The following is a 20,479-nucleotide window of genomic DNA, read 5'->3' as shown; positions in this document are numbered from 1 at the left end:
ATTGTACCTTAAGCAGCTGCTAGGGTTAGCTCCAGTGGTTACACAGCCAAGGGGCTTGGACAGAGATGACTGAACACTTCTGTCCCCTGTATCTTTATTGATGTCATGGATGAGGGTTTTGAGTGTACCCTCAGTAAGTTTTCACCTGACAACAAACTTGGAAGAAGTGTCGATCTGCCTGGGGGTAGGAAGGCAGAGGGATCTGGACAGTCTGAATAGCTGGGCTCAGGCCAGTGGGATGAAGTTCAGCAAGACAAGTGCCCAGTCTCTTTGGTCGCAGCAACCCCACTCATCGCTACAGGCTTGGGGCGGAGTGGCTAGAAAGCTGCAGAGAGGAAAATAATTTGGGGTGTTAGTTGGAAGCTTGCTGCACATGCACATGCTGCAGTGTGCCCAGGTCGTCAAGAAGGCCAATAGCATCCTGGCTTGTATCAGAAATAATGCAGCCAGCAGGAGGAGGGAAGTGATCGTTCCCCTGTACTCAGCTCTGGTGAGGCCACTTGTTGAGTATTGTGTTCAGTTTTGGTTCCTTCACTACAAGAAAGAGATGGAGGCCCTGGAATGTGTTCAGAGAAGGGCAGTGAAACTGTGAAAGATCTGGAACATATATCTTATTCCACGATTCTCTGATTCTCTGATTCTCCAGTTTAAAGCCAACATAGGATTGTGTGGTGCAAAAAAATTGTGGTAAATTTGATAAAGCTACTTGATCTTTTTGTTTATTGAAAGGATCCTACTAAATGGATTAGTATGTCCACTTCTTGAAAAAAACTCATATTTAAAAACTAAAGTTTGACAAAGCAGAGAAAAGCAGAAGACTCTCTATATTAAAAACATACACCATGAGTATCTGGTGTATTTTTTAGAATAATTGTCTCATATTCAAATGAAGCTCTTATGCAAAAAAAAAAAAAACACACATAATCAAAGTAATTTTTGTCTAGATTTTATGTGGAGTAGTGCTGGCTGAATTTCATAAGCTATTTAGCTTTGCGTGCTTTTACTGATCACTTTTCACGCCTGCAAAAAATACAGGACCAAGGCCTGGGAGCAGTTAATTTTCACATAAAATAAAAATTTTGGTTTTATGTCTAAGACCCACACTAGCTTCTTAGTATCATGCTCTTTCTTTGTGTCATTTTTGCCAAATGAATTAACATTACAAAGGATTTTTCCCTTACTAATAGGTAGGCTATGCAATTAAACCCAATTAAGGTAGTAATTCCTTTGTAGCAAGCTGTGGTGTGGATTTTCTGGGGGAAAAACAGGAAATTTTGCCATTTTCTTGTGACATTAGGGCCTGGAAATTTTTTATTCTATTGTGCCCAATGCCTTTTATCCTAGATAGGTGCCTAACATTGGTCAGATAAATCTGCCATCTGATGATATTTCTTTTAGCTTTCGAACATCTACACCTGGAGGTGTATTACATCCACTATATTCTCTTTAGCAGATCCAGCATAAAACTGTACCTCCTGCCAACATTATGATTCAGAGCTGCGCTTCTCTTTTTTCACAGAGGTAACACAGCAGTGTGCTCCCTGGCATTGCTGTCACACTGCCCTGTCTCCTTGGTAGGTTATTTCATGCATTTGACTCCCTTCTTCAGGTGTTAGTTCCTGTTACGATAACTTAAGCTCCTGGAAAGCTCAAGTAAAAGCTTGCTGATAAAGTAAGGTTTTGAGCCTTGCTAGAATGCATCCTGAATGCACATGAGCATTGTTCGGGCCCCACATACAGCAGATGTGTTACTGAAAATATTTGTGTCAGGAAGGGTATCATTTTGATCTTCTGTAGCATTCTGGTAGGAAGACCCTTTGCAGTGGAAGTCTGAGGGTATCAATTTTTGTCTTGCACATGTGGGCAAAGTTTCAGGGCAGGCACAAATAACCACATAAGTGGAATATTTTATATGTAAAAAACATGAAGTACGTGACACATTCTCTTCCTGGTGGAGTAGCTAGCTAGAGGAATAGAATGGGGAACACAGCTAAATGGTGATCAACACTGCCTGTAATATTTCAGCATTTTATGCTTTAGGGAACCTTTTTGTACCTAAAGTGTCGCTTCTTTTGAATACCTTGAATATCGCTATAGGTGCCACTGACATTTTGTGATACAGGCAGAAAGCAGTTTGTGTTGATCACTGTTTTGACCACGTAACAGATGACTCTGATGAAATGAATTCAAGTCACTGAGTAGTATTTTGGAAAACTGACAGTGCATAAGCATCATCAAGGTATTCTACAGTTACACTGAATAGTCAACAAGTTTTGTCACTAATGAATTGGGTGGACACAAATCAGCAGTGATATAGAATTTAAGAGAGTTTTTCTGTATCAGCTTTTAAGCCATTTGGCAAATGAAGAAACCTGGAGCTGGGTGAATGTGGTGAAAAAAAATGCCTGGAATGTCTAGGCCTCTGTTTTCTCAAGTGCACAGAAATAAAATATGACTGTTGGTCAATTCATAGTAATGGGCTTTGTATGTAGGGTTATTGCTTCTGCATTTTTTATTCTGTGGCACTTCTGTGTAACTATGTTCTATCTTTCTTCCATGGAATTCAAAGATTTTAGTTTTGAAATTCAAGTTAGAATTTTGGAAGCTGTCTTTTGGGACATTGCAATAACAAGACCCACACAAAATCAAAACAAAACAAAGCAAATACGCTCCTAAGTGAATTGTGCTTCATGCTAGTAGTAAATTATTTAACTCTCTAGTTTGCTGAAGAAAAAATAAATTCCTTCTCTAAACATGAGAATAAATGTAGAGGTAAGATTTTGGTTCGTTTGTCTCAAACCAAATGCTTTTTCATGTAAGCAACTCATATTAAGTTGATCATTAAAATAGCTTAATTAGTGCAAATTGTTCTTTACTCACTGTGTATGACTGGGACTCTCATATTCATTTCATATAGGAAATACTGTAGAAACTTAAAACTAATGTAATTACATGACAACATAGATTGTGTATCATCTTCTTGCTATATTTTTCAGAGATTTGAGTGTTATTATTTAATTCTACTTTAGCAGTTTAGGAAATTATCAGTGCTGGGCTCACCTACTCATTCAGTGCAGTGAGAGGCTTAGGGAAGCTTACTTTTATACATCTTCACATCATGCTGCTTGTTGTACCCTTTTCCTATTCCAGATGACTAATCAATGAAGTGAAATAAAACTCACAATGTTAGAAAATAAATGTGTAAATTGAAGCGGAGAGGATTCTTTTTTGAAACTGGTGTTTCAGTTAAGTGTTGAATTGGGCAGAACTAGCCTATATTTATTGCCTTTTTATCTATAAGTTGAGTTAAGAGCCAAATCATCTGACCTATGCATTTTACTGGAAAGTGACTGAAGGAAATAAAGTCATATAAATCACACAAGTCTAGATTGAGTAAAAAAAAACTAGCAACCACTCGTGAGTTAAGGAAAATAATATGTTTATGTTTTTTTCTAGAATTTTTTTTTTTTTTTTTAATAGTAGGGGAGCAAGAGAAACTTGTATCAGTAATGCTTCTTCTAGATGTTAACCTAGTGCATAGGAAAACAGACTTTCATGTATCAAATTTCATCTTTTTATTCATTTTTTTTTTAAAGCAGATTTCACTACAAGATCAAGACCGTGCTTTTACGTAGCTTCTATTCCCTTAATGGAATAAAATGATACTGTTGTCAACAAGTAAACTTGTTCATCTCCTATACCAACTCTGCAATTAATGTATGTCATCGTATTTACTAGGACAAGCAAATTGACAGTTGTAGTTCAGGCATTAATTGCACAAGTGGTTATTATTATTTCATACTGTGATATAAACTAGTGTGCTAGCTGGGTAGAGGTCAGATAGTCTTCATTCAGAATCTTTATTGCACTTTATTCCAAATATTTGTATTTGTCATTTATGGAAGATCTTTCTGTTCCTCATAGAGGATTTATGAGGTCCTGCATGTGCAATTGCTGCTCTTCTTAATTCAGTTTGTTGTGGTACTAAGAGAGGAACCAGCATAAGAGGGTCTTAGAGACTAAGGTGACCTCTGGTATCACTGACAAAAACGTTCCATTAAATCTAGTGTAAGCACATGTATATTGGAACACTTGTAATGCCTGCTGTTGTTGGCAGAGATGCAACACACACTAAATTAAGCAGAGGAAGTACCTAGAAATGCAGCAAAGGCTTTCGCAAAGGATCTCCACCCTGTTGTGTGGTATTCAATTTATGGGACCAGGAGAGGTGCCTTTAGCCACCTCACTGCTCAATGTGGTGTAGTTCCTCAGCCCACTCTGCTGCAGTTCTGTCTCACTTCACTCTGCAAAGCTGGCCTTCACTGCTATATCTGCAGAATCAGCCTGTAGCTGCAGCTGCCTCATCAGCTACATGTACACTGCCAAATGCAGGCCTTGACATCAGGGGCCAGCATCTAAACAGTGTTCACATGTTATTGCATGGGCCCGTGCTGTGTCCTTGTGGCATAAGACATAGTTTCTGTTTGTGCATAGTCCTTCCCAAATACATGCAGTGCCTTGGTGGCCATGTTGTCACATGCCACTGTGGAGCATGTATGGACATAAGGGTTTCAGCTGGGAATGCCTGAAGATTGCATAGAGCCTTTTGGTGTGATTTTGGAAGACTCTGCAGATGCCTGTCTGATTATACAGACAGCATTCACAGTTTGGTGTCTGGTATGGACCAGAGAAATCTGGGGTGCCTGCAAATTCATAGGGCCTTGAGACACTCAGGACGGTGGGCCCTGTTCTGCTTAGGGGTGGAGCTGTTCCTTGACATTACTGTCACAGCATGGCTGTGGAGAAGGTGAGAGAGATGCTCAAATTCACAGAGATGAAATTGATAGCACAATTCAGTGAAATTCTTAGAACCAGAGTAGCACTCAATAAATGATTGAGAGAAGCATAGGGCAGTCACATTCACTCTTTTCATTTTTTATGGTACTGACAGGGAATGAATTGTATCGATGCACATTGTTCGAGGTAGGATTTTTGAACAGGCTTTTGTCTCCCTAGGGCCTCTGGAAAATTAATTTGTACTGACTCAAAGTGTGAATTTAAGGTTAAACTGCTTTAAATTATTGTGTATTATGATGAGTTACAGAATGAAAGTGGCCTTCATTCAGGTCATTTTAATGTCAGGGTCATTGTGTCCTAGTATCTCACTTGCTGATAACCACATCATGTAATTGCTTTTATATAGTGAATGATTAAGTGCCAAAACACCTTTAGTCAGGTTGACTTTCTTCACAGCCAGATACTTAGTCATTTTAGAAAGTGAGACATAAGTTCCTAAGTAACTTAGGTTGCTTTTGAAAATTTAGTTCTGTTGCAATATTTGAAGTATTCGGCTCCATAGCAACAGCAAGGAATTGTTCCGTATATTCTGTATTAACTAAATGGACTAAAAACATGACTGGTTATCAGTTTTGAATAATATCAGCTACATTACAGGTATAAGAATAAAATACTTTGTGATATTGATAAGCAATTTCAGTAGAGGACTGAGGACAAATCTTTATTTTTTTCAGAATATGTGATGAAATTTTAGGTCTCCAAGGTTTTAATGTTTTGTGTGAAAAATCATAGGAATTAATTAGTTGTGCTTGCTCTTGCAAATGGCTAAAATTTATAAAACAGAGTTATTGATTTTGTTTTATGCTGTATCACCTTCATGAAAAGATAACACAGTGTCTCCTTGGTGTATGAAAATTAAATGACTAAGACAAAATTGAGATCTTTTTAAAAGAGTGAAATTAAAATGAAAAAATTAAGATTTTCTTAGTGCTGCCATGATATTCACAAGTCATTCACATTGTGAAATGATGTTTAAAAGACATGCTTTTAAATTAAGACATTAAATTGCTAACAGTGTAAATTTAATGAAAATCAGAGTTTAAATGGATTTTATAAATCCATCCAGAGTTCAGTAGCAAACAGTGCAAGAAGCTTGGAAAGTTTCTTCATTGATTCTGTGTGGAAGAGTGACTCTTCCCTTTTTGCCCCACTTTAACATGGGTAGGAATGGGATTTAAATCCCTGATGGATAAGGAAGCTGAAGCATTCATTTTGTGTTAATACCCAATCTTCTCCATCCCATGGAGTGCCTTTCCAGGCTACTACAATTGATTCCCAGTGTTTCAGAAAGCTGTGAACGTCACCATACTTGGACGTTTTTGTCTCTAGCTTTGTTATCTTTTTGGAAGAATGTAATTCTGAGATATGGTGGAAAGTGTTTCCATGAAGTATTTGCTTCTTAAAAATAATATAATTTAATTGAGGTCTATTTCTCAGTGATAAGCTTTGATGCTGAAAAGTTGTCTGCCTTGTGGTTTCAGTAGGTCCTGTGATGAATTAAGACTGTCTAATGAAGTACAGAACCTGGATTTAAGTGGTAGGAGATAAGTAGGATACAGCCACTGATTTTCATTGTGTAGTCATGTGCCGCACAGTGAAAGGAGTTGAAAGGAGTCTGTGCCATTATTCAACCTCTTTGGTCAGCTTCATCCATCAAGTCTCTTCTGCAAAGATTTTGACCTTTCTGCAGTGTAAGACAAGAGATGCCTAATAAGAGAACTGTCTGTAGGAACACCAAAGAGTCAGCTTTTCTGTCCATGGGCTACATGTGTGCTTTAGAAAATTTAGAATGTGAAAACATGATCAAACTGAAAGGTTAAATGCAAATGAAAAGTCATGTATGAAACACCCTGGAAGAGAAAGTTGTAATATCTTCATAGGCACTTCTCGTCCAAATTTCAGAATAGATTCTGCATTTCTGTCATCCGCACTGAGGTAGGACTTGAGAGCTCAAGGATGCTGAATATCTCCTCACTTCAAATATGCTTCATGAGCCTCCTTTTTGCTACAACACAAATTTATCATTTAAACTGTGTGTGTTACTCCAGTCTATAGAGCCGATTCACAACTAAGTTTCCTTTGTTTTGTGCTGATGTAACTCCACTCAGATCATATGAATATTCCTTGTCCCACATGGAAGAGCAGATATTTCATGCTTAGTTAATATTCCTACTTCTCTCCCCAGGGTACCTATCTTTCTTTGCTAAAAATTCTTTTGAATGCTCTAATTAAGAATAAAATCTTTTTTGAATATTAATTAGCTTTTCATCGTCCTCACTGAAAATATTTAACTCAAAGCAATTTCCCGGTAATTATCTTCTGATTATAACTTTGAGAAGACTTAACATTTATTAGAATAAATTCCAGGTTATCAAATAACATTTCCTTTTGCATGTGTCCAGTTAATAGCAACTTCAGATAAAAACACAATCAACAGTAGTCATAAAGAGATAGTTGGTTTGTTGTTTTTTTTTTTATTTCTTAGGCTTCCTACCTACAGAAACTGTCATTCCTTCTGTAGCTTTCCCTCTTTTGCTGTTTTGTACTTTCACGATTTAACTGTATGGTAGATGACCATGTCCCTCAAGCTCACAACTTCAGCATCTTTTGAGTATTTGAATCTGTTAGGCCTGTACAAACAGCTTTGTACAACTTTATGTGACCAGGATTTTTCTTTGTTGCCTTTTCCTGGAATGGTGAGGTAGGACCTGATGCCTTTCTGTTCCATTGCTCTTCCTTCAGCTTTCTGTTTATTCTATGACTCCTAGTTAGGTATAATTGAATGCCTGAGCAAAGCTTTTCTATTTCCAAATTTGTTTTGAATATTTAAGAGGAAGAAATTTGAGTTTCATGCTACATGGCATGTGGTACTTTGGATGAGCAGCAGGACAAACTCTAAAGACATGATATTTAAATTCTTTCTATTGTGAAGTAGCTTTCCACTTTGAATAGCTGGCCATAGGAAATACCCTTAGATATCTCTGTAAATGGGTGAAATTCCCAAAACGCCTGTTTGAAATGTTTTCTAAATCAGGATGTGAATTGAGGACTTTAACCCCGTGCGAATAAAAGAGGATTCTTTTGAGCTTTCAGGAATACTTCGTGGCATGCTGCTATCATCCTCTGTGCCAGCAGTCATCATCTGTGTCTAACAAAGCCATATCTGAATGGAATCAACTGCAACTGTAGCCCATTGCAGAGTCCTCACCCTTCCAGCCTAGTACCTTGGTGTTATCTTGAGTTTATGAAGATATCTTAAGTTGCCCTTTAAAGCTTACTGTCTTTTCCTTACAGCACCATTTACTGTTTTTGTTACTGAGCTAGGAGCAGTAACTGTTCTCACAGCACTGTGCAAGAACATTTGCAGGACTTTATTTCACATGACACATTTCATAAGGATCTTGGGCAGAATTCCTTACAAGATTCACCCAAGAATTTTATGTAAATTCAAACCCTTACCATGTGTTTCTGAAGGGAAGAAGAAGCAACACTGACTGATTTCACTAGAGCTACCTGATACTGTTGTAAGAGAGCAAAATCATTACAAGTCCCCTTTGCTTCCCTGAGCTTGATGAGCTGCTCTGTACAGTTCACCAGCATAGCTGTCAGAAAGGATTGCTCCTTACTTTCAGCATGGCTAACACGTTGCTAGCAGCCAGCTGATGTTCCTCTCCTGCTGACTGGTAGTGCCCATTCCACCAGGCTCTTGGTCTGCTTCCAGCCACTATTTATAATCTGAACAGCAGCTGCAGAGACTCTGCTTCATTCATGTGTATCAAGTCTTGTGGAGCTAGTTACTATTACCAGATGCCAAATGTTGTAGTGAAAGTACTCCAGTCTCCATTCAACCAAATTTCCCATTTCTGTCATCCCAAGACAGTGACTCTCATCATACCTCTATAGTGCAGATCAGTGACACCAAAAGAATGTACTTGCCCCTGACCAATGGTTTGCAACTGTGACTACAGTAGAGTAGGAAAACCAATTTCTAATTAGTTCAGTTTAAAGCAACATGTCTAGTAATAAAGCCATAGAATAGTAATAAAGCATAATTCTGCACACCCTTCTGTAAATCTAAAGTAAAGCTTAAATCGTGTTTTACAGTGCTGATATTGCCTACAGTGCAGCAGGTAATGACTAAGCAATATCGCAGAAAACATCTCTTGATTTGGACTGCTTTTGTTTCTTTGTTTCTTGAAGGCATCTCTTGAAATAACTTCATTCTGAATGCAGCTCATTAATGTGTGCTCCCTGCCCCCGCCCGTGCAAGTCTTCTCCAACTGTCTAAACATGGTGACTGGAGATTTTAGGATTAATTTTCTGTAAGCGACCTACTTCACAGAGAAAGATTCTCATTTATAGCCTCTGGCATTCTATTCAGGTCACAGATGGACAGATAGCAAAGCTATTCCTCGGTGACTTACTGGAGTTGTAACCAATACCCAGTGAGAACAGAGATCAGCTCAGTGTTTATTGGTCAGAATGCCTAAAGGTATGCAAGATCATTGAACCCTACTTTAATTTTCAGGGATGTCTCAGTTACGCTATAGGATACTAGACAGTGCTTTGCTGTAGGAGCATGTTAAAGCAGGGATAAAAGTACTGCGTGGTACAGAAGTTAAATATCTGATGTTGAAGCCTTAGCCTTGAAGGTGGACACCAGGCACAGTTCTGGCTGTGGAGGTCTTAGATATTACCCATGTAAGAGATTCGGTGGCCAACACCAAGGATCAGAGGTCCTGGGAATGTTTACTTACTATGAAGTGCTCACAATCCCATGAACTGTCGACACTGTGAAGATAATTCTACTTACAATCAGTATGATCTAAGCCTTTCTTATGGAAACAATTTTTGTACATTGTGGTCAGTGAAAGCAATAATACTCCTGTTTTACTGTTAACCATTACAGGCCCATTTTCTCTCTTGTAATTGGTTTATACTCTGCTGCTGCAGAAGTACTGATGCAGCTGTTTGTAAAACAGCTTGTTATCTTGTGTTCAGACACTCAGAATTTTCACAAAGGCAATTACTAGGCTTCATCTTCTGCTACAATACTTGCACGCGTTCAGTAGAACTTTTCATGATGAGAAAGGGGCAACAAGCCAAAGTGTGAAGGGTGTTTCTTTTTTTGAAAAACCATCTTAAAACTTTAAGTGTGCCATGAATCCAGTGTTGTTAACTGTGACAGGACTGAAGAAATGTGTATTAAAATCGTGGTAGTGCCAGTAAAAGGGTGCATGGCTTTCAGAACACAGCAAAAAAACATAGTTAGGCATGTCAAATCCTTAAGCTGCAGATATGTTTGTGCTCATGTCATCCTGTGTACACAGACTGCTCTGCTCTTTGAGCTGCAGTGCAGAACGCCTTTCAGTGTGTCTGTCAGGAACTGCATTGCTGTTTGGATCACTTTCACCACTGAATGCATGTTGCCATTTCAGATGAGCAAATATATTTGTGTTTGTTTCAGATGTTTGCAGCCATGAAGACTGCACTAAGACAGAGCTTTGCTGGTATTTCCTATGATGCACTCTAATACACTGAGGGCAAAATCAATTCCTTTTAGCAAAAAGCATTTCAATCAGTAGTTAAATAAAAGGCTTTAAAGAGTATATGTAGCCCTCTTATATGTATCCTGAGGGACTGCAGTGCTAGCCATAGGCTTGGTTATGATTTTGGATTACCTGTGTGTGTGCTTTCAGCTTCTGACCTGTATGTTTCCCACCCCAGGTCTCAGCCCCAGAGTTTTCTATCCTAAGGGAGAATTGCTGTTGAGCTTAAAGTTTGTCTTTCTCCTTCTTTACTCTGGAGCTGTAGATAAATTTGAACCAGTGTAGCCCTGTAGGTATAGACCTTAATACAGGTAATTTTAGTATGGTTTGAGAGCAGCCTGTTGTACATTTTATCAGTTCCTAAAATAATTAATTTAAATCTAAATAAGTCCAGTTTTAATAAAAATAATCCACAAAGCATACTTCTTTTTTTCTCAATATGTTGTTTGAAAAAGCTAAATCAGCACTCCTACAATGGGTTGCAGGCTATTTTAATCAGATTATGATTTTAAGAAGTATGTTAATACAAAAAAATAATCCATGCCTTTGATTCTTTGTTTTCTCATATTGATATCCATCACATTGTATTTATGTGGGAGAATGCGGACTTTTATGAGAAGAAACAGAATAATCCTAAGTAATTGAAAAATTAGTTTTATATGTGACAGTACACAACAGACTGATTTAAGTAATATACTTCTATTTTATGGAGCAATAGCACTATCTGTAAAAGATATGAGCAGGATTCTTGTCAGGATAGTTAGGGTACTGAGCAAAGGTGAAAGTGAGACACTATGAAACCCACTCACATGGTTACTCAGCATTAATTTAGACTCTGTCTTCTGAGATCTTCTGAGCTTATAAAAGCTTACCTGTATCATTGTGAGTATACACAGTGCAAGCTAAACCCTTCATCTCCCTTTTAGTGTCTTCAATTGTGATATGAAGTGGTCAAACGATTCACCTCTGTAATAATAATAATAAGACACATAGCTTATAATCCGCTGTGTTAACTGAATATAGTCTTGTGTGTGTGTGTAATTCTTCTTGAGGAAAGATGAGTATTATGATACATTTTGTAAGCAGGAATGGTGTCACACACAGTTTGCTACTTGTCCTGCTGTATTGGAGCTATTGAATATAGCCAATTGCATGAACCTGTTGGTGTGGTCATTTGTTTGCAAGATCAGAACATCCAGAAAGAAATGGGAATGTGGTGATGAACTAGAATTTTCACAGAATTTGTTGATATGATGTGCTATTGTAGATGAAAATTTGATAAGAGAAACAGAAGCATAGACATTGCTTCAAAAATTTGTTCTCATCTTCTTTAATATGTGAGTCAGTGTTCCCTGATGAAATGGGATTATTAGTTTAGTCATTTAAAATTTAAAATTTTTGGTGGCAAACTTCTAATTAGTTGAATAGTTCATGCAATGCTAGAACAATTTGAAAGAACCCACGTTCCTCTTCTGAAAGAACTTGTATTCCTGTTCATGGGGATGTCACAATATATTTGGAAGAAAATGCTGGAGCATGGAAGAATCAGACATCCCATGTTAGTGAAACAGTAAATGTGATCTGAATGGATAATGAATATTACTTGATGACTGGCTGGCTTTGAACACCTCAGGAAGTTCTCTAAGAATTATCATGTTTCTGAAACATGCTTTTGTGGGACGGGCTATGCATATGCAATTGCAAAAAAAGAAACCTAGTGGGTAAAATGGTGGCAGAATGTTTCATTGCTTCTATATGCAAAGTTCAGATAAACCTATAAATTTAAATGCAAAATATAATTCAACATATTGCATTATAATAATGAGAAATAGACTATAATAATTACTCATAATTCACCTTAAATGCAAAGTCATTTTGACTGAAGTTACAAATCATTGGTTTTCAATGGTGCTTTTAACAGTAACCTGATTAGAGAAAAGGAATTATTTTCTCTCTGTATGTTCCATGTAGGTGTGCACCTCATATGCTGCTGTCTTTATAAAAGTAAACAATGATGACCTGTTTGAATACTAATACATTCACCTGATAGGTCTGACATTTTTTTTTCCTTTGCATACTCAGTATAAGGATGGAGTCTACAGATGATGGTTGACTAATTATCTTTGAAAACTAAAGACCTGTATTTGCTCAGATAATAACTAAACTATAGGCAGGAATTGTTCCTTCATAAGCTGCTCAATAAACCCCACCACCAGAATCCAATTTGCAGTAATGGAAAAAATCTCTGTGGTTCTTGATCTTTAGCTTCTTTGCCAATATTACTGAAGAATAATTAACACTATTATGATGTTGAAATATAAGATCTTCGAACTTTAATTATAAATTAATTTTAAAAAAGGAAGTATAAAGTATATGTCAGTCACAGAAGGCTTGCATTAGGGCTACTAAGCTGTAGTTCCACAGCACTACATTATTTCTCTTGTAACAGATCTCTTTCTACAATATCTTTCATTAAGGAATAGGTTGAAAAAGCACTTAATACATATATGTTAAAATGACGACTAATCATATGCATATGGTAAAATTACGAGGTGTTGCATTTGGGAAGTTGATGTGTATTTCATCATCCTTAACATTTTATTAAAACAAAATAACTGTTGAGCTGGGAGATTAGAGGTTGTTTTCCAGTAATGACATATTTATATTAAGAATTCTGTTGATGACTATTTTTTGCATTTAAAGCTTGGATATTTGAGCACTTGCATTCTCATTTGAACATTTAGTCATGGAGGTGTCTGAGGATTCTCATTCTGTTCTTGCAGTTCGACAATCAGCAAGCATTGGGAGGCAGAACTGGCCACGCTCAAGGGTAATAATGCTAAGCTCACAGCAGCCCTGCTGGAGTCCACTGCCAATGTAAAACAATGGAAACAACAGCTTGCTGCATATCAGGAGGAAGCAGAACGTCTTCATAAGCGCGTAAGTCAAGTCAAACAGCCAGAGTCAGTGAGACGGAACTACTGGTGAATATGTTTACTCATATTGAAATAGAACAAATAAGCATAATGTTGAAGATTTACCTAAATCTTTGACTCAGACAATAATGACCACTTTAAAGCACAAGGAGTTTCTCAGGAAGTTCTTTTTTATCAGTTCCTTTTCTGTAGAGGATTTTTTTGCAGCAAAAGTTACCTAAGCTGTGAACCATAGAACATTCTTGCCAGCATTCAATCTTCATTTTATGTCAGCTGCATCATATTTGTTTCAGAGCCTTCTCCATAGAGTGCTATGGAGTCATTACATTCAGCGTCCTCTTGCCTTTAAGCCCATAGAAATGTGACATCAGATCTGTAAGTTAAAGAAATCCTTTTGTAGTTTCCAGAGGTGCTGAAGCAGAACAGCTTCCTTTTGTCCTTGCACCCAAAGAAAACTGAGCATAGGATCAAGCTCACAATGTGCAATTAAAGATCTGCTCCTGCATGCATATAAAAGGGACAGGATCCCATTCTCTACTTTCACAGAAGTCTTTTGACAAACCAGAAGTTAGAGCTTAGTGCAGGTAAGAGTAACACTCTTCTGGGAGGAATAAAGAATATGCAACATTGAAAGCTGCGCTGTGAATATAAGTATACAATTTCTTTTCTCTTTTCCTATGTAATATTTAATATATTGTTATAAATCATTCTGTTTTATCCACATGAATTTGTAATTGTAGCTTAAGACATATTTCTGTGCAAAGTGAAGGCAGCCATAAGACATGTATGGAGGAAAGATGTACTTTGGGAAATTTATTATAGTTTTGTTATTATCAGGAAATTAACTTAAGGAAAACAAACAAACAAACAAACAAACAAAACAAAGGACCTTGTTGTGATTTAATCCAGCAGGTCGCTGGGCTTCACACAGTTGTTCACTCACTCATCTGCTTCCCAGCAGGATGGGGAGAGAATAGAAAAAGATGAAGTAGAATCTGTGGGTTGAGATAAAACTATTTACTAAGATAGAGAAAAGGATAATAATTATGACAAATGTATATGTGTATGTATATGTGTTATAATAAGTGATGCATAAGTAATTGGTCACTATTCCCCGACTGATGCTCAGCTAGCCCCACTATCAGCAGAAGAGAACAAGATGAACTGACACCCCCTTCAGAACTCCTTCCACTTGATGTTATATGGTATATCATATGGCAAGTTTAAGACAGCTGTCCTGATTCTGTTCCTTCCCAGCTCCTTGGACTCTTTGCTGAGAGTGGCCTTGGCTCTATGCAACACTGGTTAGCAGGCTACTGTAATCATTGGTGTGTTATCAACATTGTTTTTCTCCTAGAAACAAAACATAGCATCATACCAAACACTTTGTAGTAAACAATTCCATCCCAGTTGAAATTAAGACAGATGGAACTGAGCTTGTTCAGCTTGGAGAAGAGAAGGTTCTGGGGAGACCTCCATTGTGGCCTTCCAGTACTAACAGGAGGCGTATAAACAGGAGGAAGAACGACTGTTTACAAGGGTAGATAATGATAGGACAAGGGGGAGTGGTTTTAAACTGAGAAATGAGGGGTTTAGGTTGATATTAGGAGGAAGTTTTTCACACAGAGGGTGGTGATGCGCTGGAATAGGTTGCCCAGAAAGACTGGAGACATTCAGGGTCAGGCTGGATGTGGCTGTGGGCAGCCTGGTCTGGTGGTTGGCGAGCAGGAAAGTAAAAACTAGATGATTGTGGTCTTCTTCAACCCAGGCCATCCTATGATTCTGTATGCTTTTGTGCATGAAAACAGTATTCTGGAATAAACTGACAGATGGGAAAGGTCAAGTACAAACACAGCGGACTTTTAATTTGATTTTATATGGTGAACTCTATTGGACAAAATAAGATATGGAAACTGTAGTTAGCCAAACTGCAAAAGTTTCTCTCAGACCTGCACTGAACCTGTCCACTGAAGGCTTCCAGTACTTGAAGTTAGTAGTCACTGAGAAGTTTGGCAGAAAATAACCCCATTTGTATTCCAGCTTGTACTCAGATATCAGAGTGTAGGGGTGGCTAGGCTTAGATTCTGGATGATGTCCAATTCAACACTCTAAGTCTGATCACGTTCAGTAGAGCATTATCACAATTATGGATTCACAAGTAGCGCACTGACCAATTCATCTAGTCATGTTCAAATGGGCTCTCACAATGACCCTTAAGGAATTTGTCAGCATTCAATGAGAACTCTCATGGCTGGATTAGTGAACAGTGCAGCTTATTAAAGGAACAGGAGTACAGGTTATTTTGGATTGCTGTTGGTAAGTGAGCTGTGTACAAAGCACGTGAGGTTGACTGAAAATAAGAATAATGTTTCCAAGTGCAAATGCATTAAATTAGGGAATGACTCTGTACAACATATTCCTAAGTTTCCCATGGGCAGCACTCTGCACAACTCTGTTTGCAAGTGTTATCCAATAGGTGTCCCTATGGGGAGGAAGGGAAGCTCAGCCCATTGACTGATCTTGGAAGTCAGCAGTGGTATCTTCCCTTCCATTTCTCTTCTCTTAAGGCATTTGTATACTATTTTCTTACTTTAAGATGGAGCTTGAGTGACTTTAGTCAAACAGAAAGGTGGAAAACTGCTGGTTCATGGCTGGCTCACTACAACAATGCAGCTTATCAGTTCCAATAGTATCACTGTGTCCCCATCCCTGCAAAGATTATGGAGTCTGTCCATGGGTCTTCCACCCTGTTCTGCCCTCCATGCTGCTTTTTTGTAGTGTCATCTCACCTAGTGTTTGCTAACAGCTAAGATTGCAGGTCACATTAGGGAACAATCATGGAACAGGTTATGACCTGGGAAACCATAGCAAGTATCAGGCTGTTGAAAATGTCCTATATCTGGACTGACTTGAAACGAGAATCTTGCAATCCCAGCTAAATGAGTTGGGAAGAATCGGGAAGAATAACATTTTGCAATAGACCCTAACTGCATGTGTTAATCTGTCTAGATGAAATGCATGAAGTGTAATTAAAACTGGTGCTTTTTTTTTGCAGATTATTTTCAATTCAAGAGATTGGCAGATGATGGCAAAATTGCTTTGCTTCAGAAAGATTCTATTGAGGCACAAGCTCAATATATGTTTGCATGGAGGCTTTCAATTGTCTCATTTAAGCATCCCCTTTGGAATGGTGGAAGCTCTAACCTGCGGTTCAGTTTTGTGAATGAAAGATAATAATCATAGCTGATAAATTTATGTAGATTATAAACTTATATCATGATTACTACACTACAGAAGTTCATGTAGATTTGACCACTAGATAGGTTTTACAGTGAATAACTTTTTGCTAAAATATAGACATAATGAAGTGGCATTCTTCATAATAATATGTATTAATAAGTTTAGGCAAAGAGGAGACAGTGCAGTTCTGATCCAACAAAGATTAAAAAAGTAAAACAGAACAACAACAATAACTGAATTTCCTGCCCACAGCTAAGAGACCCGTGAGACAAGATGAGCGAGTTGTGATGATAGATGATCCCTTTTTCTTCATATTGCTGTCCTACTATTGGCAATCACTATTAGCTACATTCATTAATAGATGATTATTTGTTCTATCCCACATGTTGGAAACTGATCTTTCAATTTGAAATAGTGCTCCATTTCAGAAAGAAATTGCGATACAGATATTTCTCCATTACACGTACAGAAAATGTGCTTGTGAAATGCTGCATCTGGATACTGTTGGCTATGGTACATTCAGTAGCAAGGAGTGTTATGAAACTGTATGATATAGTCATTCTGTTTGGTTTATCGTAGAATTATGGAATTACAGAATGGCTGGGGTGGGAAGAGACCTTAAGGCTCATCCAGTTCCAATTTCTTCCTAACCTCTAACCTAAATCTCTCCTCTTTTAGCTTAAAGCTGTTACACCCGTCATTACACACTGTGACAGAGTGTCTCTCCACAGCTTTCTTCTAAATCCCCTTCAAGTACTGGAAGGCCACAATGAGATCTCCCCACAGCCTTCTCTTCATTCTGAACAAACTCCTGCTGCTTCAGCCTATTATCTTAGAAGAGGTGCTCCAGCCCTCCGATTTTCTGGGCCTGCTCCAACAGCTCCACATCTTTCTTGTGCTGGGGGCCCCAGGTCTGCATGCAGTATTCCAAATGGGGCCTCATGATGGCAGAGTGGGACAACAACCTCCCTATTCCTGCTGGCCACCCCTCTTTTGATGCAGCCCAGGATGCAGTTGGCCTTCCAGGCTGCAAGTGCGTGCTGCTGGCTCATGTCTAGCTTTTTGTCCACCAGAACCCACAAGTCTTGTTCTCAGTGAGTTCTTACCAAAGAATCATAGAATCCCTATAATTGGAAGGAACATTAAGAATCATCTAGTACAACTCTTCTGCAGTGAACAGGGACATCTACAGCTAGGTCAGGTTGCTCAGAACCCAGTCCAACCTGACTTTGAATGTCTCTAAGGATCCGACATCCATCACCTCTCTGGACAATCTGTTCTAGTGTTTCACTACTCTTGGTGTAAGAAATTTTTTTCCTTATATCCAATCTAAATCTCCCCTCTTTTAGTTTGAAACCATTTCCCATTGTCCTATCAGCACAGACCCTGCTAAAGAGTCTGTTCCCTTCTTTCTTATATCCTTCCTTTCGATACTGAAAGGCCACACTCAGGTCTCCCTAGAGCCTTCTCTTCTCGAGACTGAGCAGCCCCAGTGCTCTCAGCCTTCCTCACAGAGATCTCTTGGATCATTTTTGTGGCCCTCATCTGGACACTGTCCAACAAGTCAATGTCTCTCCTGTACTGAGGATTCCACACCTGGATGCAGCACTCCAGGGGAAGCCTCACCAGCACAGAGTAGAAGGGCAGGATCACCTCCCTCGCCTTACTGATGCTTCTTTTAATGCAGCCCAGGATCTGGTTGGCTTTCTGGGCTGCAAGGGCACGTTGCTGGCTCATGTCCAGGTTACAATCCACCTGTGCTTCTAATTCCTTTTTGGCAGGAATTTGCTCTATTCTCCCAGTCTGTACATGTGTCTGATATTTATCTGTTAAGCTATGGAATCCATCTCCCCTGACGTTATAAAAGTTACATACCATGTCTAAGATGGTGATGTTTTTTTATATATATAATCCGTATAGAAGCAAAAATGTAAACAAGTGTACTAGTGTAAGAAAACTTACTAGTAGAGTCTGTGAATTTGCTTCTGTAAGTGCTGGTCCCTCTCCATAAGATAATCATCTAGATAGTCCTCTACAAATGCTTTTAGTCAAATGAGACAAAATCCATCTTTGTTTCACAGTATCACAGAATCATTTTACATGGAAGGGAACTTGCAACTTACCTTGGCCTACTCCACACTGAAAGCATGGCCAACTTTGAAGTTAGACCCAGCTCTAGGATTGAACAGATTATTCAGGACCATGATTCAAGTCCTGCGAAATGGAAAATATCTAGTTGGAGTTGGCCATGCTGAAGCTTGTACATGATACCAATTCAAAAGTCAAATGCTATTTGATCATAAAGGAACTGTGTTGAAAATGAGTGAATAAATGATTTATAGAAATACTTACAGAAAAATTTACTTCAAGGAGAAAGAAAATTTTGGAAATTAGTTTGCGTGTTTAGCTGCAATGTAGTTGTTGTTTTATGTGCCCAAGATGGCTATTACATAATCTTTCCTGCTGGAGAAGAAAGATGTGAGTACATCTCCATGCATTAGATAGATATGCTCATTTATAAAGGTCACAGTTTTGTACAGAATAAACCAGCTTCCAAAATTAAGAACTGTACTTCCAGCTCTAGCTGCTGTGTTCAGTGCAATTTAATATTATATTTTGTGGTTTATATATAATTCGATTGTGGCTTTAGGTTTGGTGCCTGAGTCATCTATCTGCAAGACACAGCAGACTCATATCCTCTGTTGAGTGTGGTGGGGGGGAGTAATGCAGTGTATATTAGTAAATATATATCAGTAAATTTTATGTTATTATTTCTGTTGTTAGATTTCTCTTTATATAAATAGCCTTATAGATAGCCTTATTTACATAAATAGTTGCCTTTTTATATAAATAAAGTCTTTTTGTTGCTTACACTATTTATTATAGGAAGATCTTATGTACCTTTTTCATCAGTTTCAAGTTTGTGATAATTTACTTACATTCTTTTGTTTTACTTTATATCTCACTCATAGTTTCTGTTATTCACTGGGATAAAATGAATCTTGTGGTTCAAAGAATCATAGGAGTTGGAAAAGTCCTTCAAGATCACCATGCCAAACCATTAACTTACCTACTGAGTCTCACCACTAAATCTTGTCTGTTAGGGCTACATCCAAATGCCTCTTAACTACGTTCAGGAATGAGAACTCCACCACTTCCCTGGGCAACCCAGTCCCATGGTTGGCCACCATCTCTGTGAAGGAATTTTTCCCGTTGTCCAATCCAGACCTCCCATGGCACAACTTATTGTGGCCACTTCCTTGCGTCCTAACTTGTTACCTGAGAAAAGAGACGGACATCTGCCTTGCAGCAACCTCTTTCAGAATTTGTAAAGAGCAAAGAATTCTCCCTTGAGCCTCCTTCAATCTCAGTTCCCTCTGCTGCTCCTCTTTTGTATTTCTGTAGTCCCTTCATCAGCTTTATTGTTTTTCCCTGAATACATTCCAGTGATTCCATATCCTTGTAGTGAGAGGCCCAAAACTGAACACAGTTCTCCAGGTGTGGCCTCCCCACTGCCAATTACAGTGGGACACTTCCCTATGCCTGTTAGGCGTACTGTTTCTGATACAGAATACCACTGGCCTTCTTGACCACCTGGGTGCACTGCTGGCTTGTGTTCAGCCAGCTGTTGACCAGCACCTCTGGGTGCTTGCTGGACAGCTTTGAATCCACTTTTCCCCTAGCCTATGCTGCTACGTAGATATGTTATGACGTGGCATTTAGCCTTGTTGAATGCCGTACAATTGAATGCGGCCCATCAGTTCATCCTGTCCAGGTCTGTCTGCAGAGCTTCCGATTCTCATACAGTACTCATTGCAAGCTTTGCTTTTTAAGATGTTTCAAATTACTTTAAACCTCACAACTCTACAGCTTCTTGAAGGGAGGTTGTTATGAGGA

The 20,479-nt window shown here is 38.5% G+C and overlaps 1 protein-coding gene across 1 annotated transcript in view; it reads left to right on the top strand.

Annotated features, from left to right (window-relative positions):
* The window catches only part of HOMER1 (homer scaffold protein 1), an 87,899-nt gene that overhangs the window by 51,956 nt on the left and 15,464 nt on the right, over positions 1-20,479 (top strand). Inside the window, exon 6 of the mRNA XM_042875417.1 lies at positions 13,190-13,346. Coding sequence (XP_042731351.1) covers positions 13,190-13,346 — 157 coding nt within the window. The remainder of the gene's footprint in view (positions 1-13,189; positions 13,347-20,479) is intronic.

The sequence above is a fragment of the Lagopus leucura genome, unplaced genomic scaffold (assembly GCF_019238085.1).
Source record: "Lagopus leucura isolate 7727_CA_CO unplaced genomic scaffold, USGS_WTPT01 Super-Scaffold_100014, whole genome shotgun sequence".
In the NCBI taxonomy this organism is placed as follows: domain Eukaryota; kingdom Metazoa; phylum Chordata; class Aves; order Galliformes; family Phasianidae; genus Lagopus; species Lagopus leucura.
The sequence above is the reverse complement of the archived record's forward strand: the minus strand, read 5'-3'. Positions and strand labels throughout refer to the sequence as shown.